General features: G+C 33.9%; 1 protein-coding gene across 1 annotated transcript in view; it reads left to right on the forward strand.

The window, feature by feature from the left end:
- LOC113498722 overlaps positions 1 to 7,313 on the forward strand; it is a 28,971-nt gene extending 21,658 nt beyond the window's left edge. Inside the window, exons 3-5 of the mRNA XM_026878857.1 lie at positions 1,523 to 1,715; positions 5,196 to 5,446; positions 6,904 to 7,313. Coding sequence (XP_026734658.1) covers positions 1,523 to 1,715; positions 5,196 to 5,446; positions 6,904 to 6,983 — 524 coding nt within the window. The 3' untranslated portion in view covers positions 6,984 to 7,313. The remainder of the gene's footprint in view (positions 1 to 1,522; positions 1,716 to 5,195; positions 5,447 to 6,903) is intronic.
- Positions 7,314 to 8,535: the final 1,222 nt, after the last annotated feature.

Consider the following 8,535-nt stretch of genomic DNA (forward strand, 5'->3'; position numbering starts at 1 on the left):
TATAATATTTATCACAAACGTTTGCGTATTTAATAGAACAAAGCATTATTATGATATCGAATTACATGTCATTCAGAGTCTGTAAATTGGCTGCACTGATTATTTCTGTGCTTTGAATATTAAATTGATACGATTTTGTTTGTAATATCCGGTAATATGATATGAAATTTAAATATCATTTATAGCCCAGAGATATAACCGTTTAGTATTACTGATGGACTGAAAAGTAAAAGTTCGCAGGTTTAAATCCCGACAGGGTATGTCTTTTAGAATACTTAAATGCGACAGTTAACAACAGATAATTTAGATTTTGGTTAAGTATTGTATTGTTTAATAATACGTCTCATTAGCTTTACTTAAATACTAGCTGTTGCCCGCGGACTTCGTCCGCGTGGTTAGAAGATATAAGTTATGATTTATATCTACCCTGTTTTTTCCACATTGTCCATTGTATTTTCGCTCCTATTAGTCGCAGCGTGATGGTTTATAGCCTAAAACCTTCCTCGGCGTATGATCTATTGAACACAGAAATATTTTTTCAATTTGAACCAGTAGTTCCTGAGATTAGCGCGTTCAAACAAACAAACAAACTCTTCAGCTTTATATATTAGTATAGAAGTATAGATATGTGTCATATGAGTATCGGAAATTGTTACACTTATGTTCATGACGATTTAATAAAACAATATTATTTCATGCATGCCTTCTCACTTTGATCATTTTACATTCGCAATTAAGTGTCATATTAGAAAATTACGCGATTTTTTTTCCGAATCGATACAATTCAACTTTCTTTGTAACCGGACGTGAATCGGTTTGACACCATTCGCAACCGAAGCATCACTAACGACATCGCAAATCAAACGATAAAAAATATTATTTTACTTACTTTGAGCTTTATATCTGAGACTTAGAGTGCACTTTACATTGAGTGTGTTTGTTTAGTATTTTTTCCATCATTGGTATGAAGTGAGTTTTTCGAAGGCCAATGTATATGGATGTGTATTGGGGAAATTTAAACAGTCTATAATTTTTTTGGACTATTTTGTTCGAGGTCTGAGTTTATGTAAATAAAATGTTGATGCTTATTAACATAGACAACGCTAAAAATTGTCAATTGCTCCGGAGTAAACATTTTTACGAAGAAACTAAAGTATTTAGTTTAGTAGAGTTAAACGTTGAAGAGATAAAATGTTCTAGTTCTGCACTAATGTCAACTTTGAGACAAATATAGACTGAATAACAAATCTTAATGAATGCGTTTATTTTAGTAATGTTAAAAGGTAGCACGTTTTGGAAAACTCATAAATCCACCAACTACATTTCAAATTAAACAAATCATAAAAGAAACACAACAATCACCGCTCCCTAAATGCTCTCTCCGTGAGAAAACGACTCCACACCACAGCTCACTGTCACTTCCTTTACAATATAATACAAAACGGGTTGCATATCCGATTATATTTAATTAAAATTTTAAATATTTTATTATGTTACTCAATTTTACATTTTTCAATTCCAGGCAGAAGACAAAAGAAGAAAGTCATGCAAGTTTTCATACCTCTACTTTTCGGCATGAAATCCGCGGGCGTGGTACTATTCGCCCTAGCATTGGTCACGGCACTGACGCTGAAAGCCTTCATTGCAAGCAAAGTGGCACTTTTAGTGACAGTCGGCATGGCAATAAAGAAACTGTATGAGACTTACGGCACTGGGTGAGTAATAAAACTTCTAGTGTTTTTGATGAAATTGAATTCCTTGAAAATGACTTTTGTATGCCAAGTATGTTGAATTAAAAATTTTACGAAAATGAATATTACAAGAAAAAGTAAATTTAAATGAAATGACATTGTTTATTCTGTCCGTAGATACATCTTTTTTCTGAAAAATGCCCAAATAAACTTAAATAGCATAAGGTCGCTGTCTCAAACACACAAACTCCTTGAAGTTCATACTTTAGCATAGTTAGATCTAAAGTCTTCCAATATAGTATCGGAGATTTGCACTGCCTCATATCCTTACTGCCTTAAACCAATGAAACTTTATTAATCTTATCCTCAACAAATATGATAGGAACTGATGTGGGTTCTGTAGCACGTGATTTAGTTTCAAACAAGATAAGATCTTCTGTAAACCGCATTCCACGAGATATTTGAGTTACCAAAGATTTCCTAGAAGTTTACATCGGTTATTCCTGAAATAGCTACTTTGATTGAGTATTAAAGATAGAAAGAGTAAAGAAGGATATAAAAGTCGAAGTAGTTGAGATCACCACGATTAAGCCACTGTGAGCGACGTGGCGCGGGTTCACCTCCGCCAGGACCAGCGTTTGTGTGATCCACGAATACTTGTCCTGAGTCTGGGTGTCTTTATGCTTGTGACTTGGACTTTTGTTAAACTCTCCGCGACATAAGGAATAAATTAAGAAGTGTGGTAGTCGTTTCAAGAAAAACTAGAATAAAATTCAATCAAGATTGTACACAAGATGTCAATATTCACTTTCAGAAAATAGCTGGTAACAAAAATTAAGATAATAAGATAATTTCAAGGTAACGCATAAAAGATTTCTTTCATTCATATTGACCATTCTTAACATTTTCCGCTCCTGGAACCAAAAACCTAACTTGTTTGACCAAAATATAAAATATTATAACATACCTCCTTTTTAAGTCACCTGGATTTTGTTGCATCTAAAACCATCTAAACCATCAAAAACAACGTGGTATAACTCTAAAGATGAAAATCGTAGATGAAATTTCAAAAACTAAATTTAGTATTCAGCTACCGTCAATCCGCAGTATGCAAGCGCCCTGAATAAAGAAAATAAAAGATACATTTAAAAGTTAGACGGATTTTCTTGTAAATTTAAAAAGACGGGGATTTTCTTCAATATACTTGGTATGTGAAAATTTTTAAGCATTTTTGAAAACGTTGCATTAATCCTGGAAACTTATAATAACTTAGAAAGATTTTGAATTTTTTGATTTTTTTTTTTTGAATTTCTGCATTTTACCACAGGTGTAAAACTAATAATGAATTTTATTGCAACGTTTTTCATAATGATTTTTGGTATAATATTTACTCGATTTGAAAATATGAATGCAGTTAGCAATAAACCACTTTTCAAGCATTTAAATAATGAACTGATCCGAGAAAAATATTAGAAAATTCTCTAATCGTTGAACATTTTATTGCTATCCGCACGAACTCGAGATTTTCTTCAACTGTTGTTTATTAATGTGAATATGTTCTACTTACTGAGCATGACTTGATCGACTGACTGTAATGACGCGCACATTATGTAGATTTATTAGTGAAACAAGTTCCGTTGCAAAGAGATCCGTTAAATCCGTTACATGTTATACATTGCATGAATTTTTATCAATTGCGGTCGGCGAAAATGCATTTTCTTCGGTTCGGGTTATTCCGAAATTCCATGATATCTGGGAATCATTGTTTGAACTGTCAGGATTCTTGATTTAGTTTTCTTCGATCCTTATTATCGAGAAAATGACAAATTTTTCGAGACGGACATCCAAAATAATGTTATTGTAACAAAAAGAGTATTTCATTTAGTGACCTGACAAAAACTGGAAACTGTAATACTGCACATCAGACGCAGACGTTTTGGTTAAGAATTTGTGGTCATAAAAGATATCAAGAGATTAACGAACAGTTAAACCGATTAATGGAAATAGATCTGCCTCTTTAAATTGATATTCTTCTAATAGAAAAGCTCCCAGCGGAAGTATCCTACCGCTATTTATTAATGTCAAGTTGTATTACTGATATAAAAACTATCATAATACGTAACTTAGTAAAATATAATTATTATTGGAATAATATACCTTGAATTTAGTTCTAGGTTTAGGTATTTATAAGATTTCTTGAGCTTTACGCCAATGGCAGATATTCAAATAAAACTTCGTTTGGAGTTTAGCCCCTAACCAGAGTTTAACAGACAGGATAACTTGGAAGTCGGAAAAGAACTTTGGGAACTTAAATAAAAATAATAAAAATCTATATGAATTTACTATAAATGTTTCTGTTACACTGAATTTTGTTTCGATTCCTATAACCTTACTAACGGTTGAGACCGCTTCCATTGTCGTTATTGTACCCATGAGTACTGATGTTATATTTTATGATTGGCTGCAATTTTTGTATCATGTTTGTTTTCATCTAAAACGCTCGTTTTGTGACGGAACTTGTTAAAGCATGGTTCTTTTATGTAAGCTGGTCTAGGTTTACTTTGTTTTTCTTCGTTTATTGCTTTGTATGTCTGAATACTTTTTTGTTTTTCATAAATTTCCTTAGCTTTTAATTGCATGGCTTTAAATCCTAGATGAAATTGTATGAATCTAGAATCATTTAGTACTGCACTGTTAATTAAAACCAATTCCTATCCTTATACTCTGCTTATTTTCATATAGTAACAAATATTCAAGTAAATTCAAAATAACCTTTTCTCGCATTCATAGAAGAACTCTGTTTTAATTTTCCTTAAAACATTAATTTCTTACTGCATTCTCTCTTGAAGAAAACTAATAAGATGTAAATGAACCATTTTCTATGTAAATGAGAGCACTGTAGATATATATGTATAGACATGACGACTACACAACCTGACCTTTGTATGACTGACTTTGCACTGAGAAACTTTGGAATAAAATACGTTTTTTTCGACTGGATTCACACATCGGGATCAATTAAAAGACAATTTCTGTAGTTATTGATATTCAAAATAATATTGACTTAGATTTGTAGGTGGATTGAACAAAATAGATGGAGTTTAAAAATTCAGCTTTCGATCTTGAGATATAGTATTATCATACATACATACTACGAGAATATATAACAGTAAAACAATTTTAATAGAAGGTAACTGTGAGGGAATAAGTATCAACGTCTAATTATGTAGTTATAAAATTAAGGTGTCCATCAAATTACTTTTTTTTGGAATAGGAGCCAGAAAAAATGATAAGACGATAATTTTAGAGACATAAATATGTTGTAGACTATTAGCTTATTTATAAGACGGACCTGACCTGACAATGAGATTAAAAAAAACAGAAGACTACTGAATGACGTGCAGCTGTTTTTGGTAACTGACTTACGAATGGACCTTGACCACACTGTGTCCAAAATTGAAAACAAGTGAGTCATATCAATAACATAGCCATTATCTATTCCAGCGTCGGTTTACAAAACCACCCGTATCTTTACTCGCAATATCCGATCGATTTTCCGAGCGCCTCCTCGCACGCATACTCCGTTAGCGGAGCGAGCCCACAATTCGCGTCACCGGAGATGTATAGCCCTACCGCGATGGGTGCACACGCCCAGACGAACGAAATAATACACCAAAGCGACGCGACCGCTCAGCAGTCGCAACAGGCGCCCACATTACTCGTAAACTCAACGAGAGCGGCTGAAAGATGGGATGGTAAGTCGAAACTGCTCAAATTTCTCGAACCGGTCCTCGACGGAATCAGGTCTGTAGTTGACCCGATTGCTAACGTTTTCTACGGAGCCATACCAGCCACGTTCCGAGGCCTCAACTATGATGTGTCTACAACGAAACACGCTGATCCTGTCGACAATGGTTTGGATGAGCTGGAAATTATTAAACGCCCGAGACAGATCTTGATCCCTCAACCTAGGAATATAGCTCAGAGGAAAATGGCTGTAAGAAAGAATAGGAATAGGCCAAAAAAGTATGCTGAATTAAAAGTTAGTTTAGACAGACTCAAACATAATAAAGACTTGCATGATTATATCAAAACTAAAAAGTATAAATACAACTATCCCAACACTTATTTTTACCCTAGAGTGAAATATTTTGTGAATCCTAATTCTTATTTAAAACCTAACAACAGTAGGCTGATGCCGTATAAAAAGGAATCTACTGAAGTAATTAACACAACTGTCTTAAATGATTCTGACTGGAAACCAATAGTTGTTTTGAATAACACTTTCCCAGAAACTGTAACTAACAAAAATCGTCGCAGGCGTAGATTTCGTAAAAAGCAAAAATTGAATAAGAAAAGACGTAATAGGTCTAAAAGAAGCGTAGACACAAGTTTCACTAACCATAACGCAGACGCAAGATCTTTTGATCAACTGGTTCCATATAGCACAGGTCGAGGTTTTTTCGAATTCCTTCAATTTTTCTTCGCCACTGACCCAATAGGTAACATAATCCAACAATCCAATGAATACACAAAAAATGTTCTTGATCAGTCTTTAAAATCTAATGAACCAGGATACTATACTGTAGCTTACAACATGGTGATGATGAGTCTAGACCTTCTAGAAGGCCTGTTAAATGTTAACGACGCATTAGTAGACCATGTTTCTGGGGACAAAAAGAAGAAACGCCGAAGAAAGTATAAGAACAAATTAGACAAAGGAAATACTGTGTCTAATTGCACTCGTATTGAAAATACAACTAGTAAAGTAATAGTCGAAACGACAACAACTTGAAATAAAATTATTTTGTTAATTAGACTGCATTTAAAACAAGCATTTATTGTAACATAGGTTATCTGGTGACGGTATTCATTTCAGGATGTATCATAGTGATATCCCATCATTGTTTAAAATGTAAGAGGGATATTTGTTTGTAAATATCAATGAAAATTTATTTCTGAGTAATGAAGAATTTAATTTGATGACCGCTATTTTAAATCAGTCAAATAAAAATCACTTATATCATCATTGTCATCTTGATTGTCATTGAGTTAAGTTCTTATTTATGTATACTCATTTTCTGAATGTTACTTTTCAAATGTTTGAAATGTCGGTTTTGTTTTCAGAAGTTGAGTTTCCATAAATTGTATCAGAATTTGAATTGATATTTGCACTGTACTGTTATATATAATCATAATCGTTGTGTTATAGGCTACCGGAGACGTCCAATGTTTTATGGACAGTCGCGCGCTACTTCAGAATCCTTTTCGGCCTACCGGCAGCGCCATTGAATCCAGCCCAGACCATGGCTATGCCTATGTACGTAATGCCACAGATGTACGGTCCCCCCATCACAATGCCGCCGTCCGCGTCCCAGTAAACAAAATTGGACACACATGGATCAAGTGGCGATAAATAATGCCAAGCTAAATGCCAGTCTGCCACGTGGCTTGATCCAATTTCTGTGATAAACGTGGCAGTCTGGCATTTAGCTAAATAACAACAGCAATGTTTTAATCTCCTGGACCACGAAATTCTCTTGTTGCTTCCATTTGGTTCTTGTTATGTCCAGATTTTAAAACATTGCATCCCCACCCTTAAGACTGAAAACTATTTTTGAAATGCGCGAGCCCGTCGACTTTATTTTAAATGTATTGTAATTTATTTTAATTTAAGTTGTTAAGGCTTATTTATTCAGCACTTAGTTAAATAAAATAATGTTAACGAAGTCATATTTTCATTTGTTTTATTTGTCTCTCCGAATTTCTAGCTAACTGACAAACTTCTCTTTTCACAACGCCTAAATCCATTTTCCAGCCCAAAAATCCAGTAACATTGTTGGGAAATGGTGAGGTGCTTTACACTTGGCAATTTTCCGATAAAATGTGATACCGTAAAATATATTTACACTGCAAACAATACACGAACGTGTGGAAGGCTTATCAGATTCTTCGAGATACAATAAACCAGTGAACGTAGTTACGTAAGCTGAAATTTGATATTAAAACTAGAATAACATTGTAGGCAAACACGGATAGTACAAAAATAGGCAAACATGTTGACATTTCATACACGGACTTTTTGCTCCGAAAGAGAAAACAGTTTTTCGTACAACAATATTTGCTCTACAAGAAAAGTCGCAGATTGCTGGTTTTAGATTTTGGTCATACACAAAACAGTGAATAACATTCTAGCCCTTGTTTTTGCTAAGTATTACTAATTATTAAATAAGATTATTTAATAGATTTGTCAACATGCTGGCCATGAAAAATGGAAAACAGACAAATTTCCCAAAACGAAATGACAAAGCAAAAATCTTCGCAACCATCAACCTGTTCCTTTTGTTTAAACAATATCCGTCTCATTACTATGGGACCTGAAACTTTTTGAAGGCATTATCTTCTTTTGAAAGTAAAGTTCTCGAAGTTAACTCATTAGCTGCAGAAAGGGAAAATATTCATCGGAATTCGATTGACAGGGGATTGATTGACAAACCTCGAATTTAACAAATTGAATTTTGATGTTAAAACTTAAGTTGGGTTCCTAAATGACTGATCTGTCTTGGAGTTTCAAAGTTCTGACTGAGTCTAAGAATAATTTATAAATATCTGGCTTTGTCAGCGATTGGTTGAAAATTTTACTGAAGCTAATAATAAATGCTTCTGAAACGTTATACTTACGTAAACAATAATTGGGATATTGTTTTTATAAGTTTAGTTAATTCTGATTAGTATAGAACTATATTTTTTTTTCTCTAGCCCACTGTGTCCCACTGCTGGGCAAAGGCCTACCCCAAATCCTTACACGACTCTCTATTCTGGGCCGCATTGAGCCAGCCAGCGC

This window comes from Trichoplusia ni, chromosome 1 (assembly GCF_003590095.1).
Source record: "Trichoplusia ni isolate ovarian cell line Hi5 chromosome 1, tn1, whole genome shotgun sequence".
Taxonomy (NCBI): domain Eukaryota; kingdom Metazoa; phylum Arthropoda; class Insecta; order Lepidoptera; family Noctuidae; genus Trichoplusia; species Trichoplusia ni.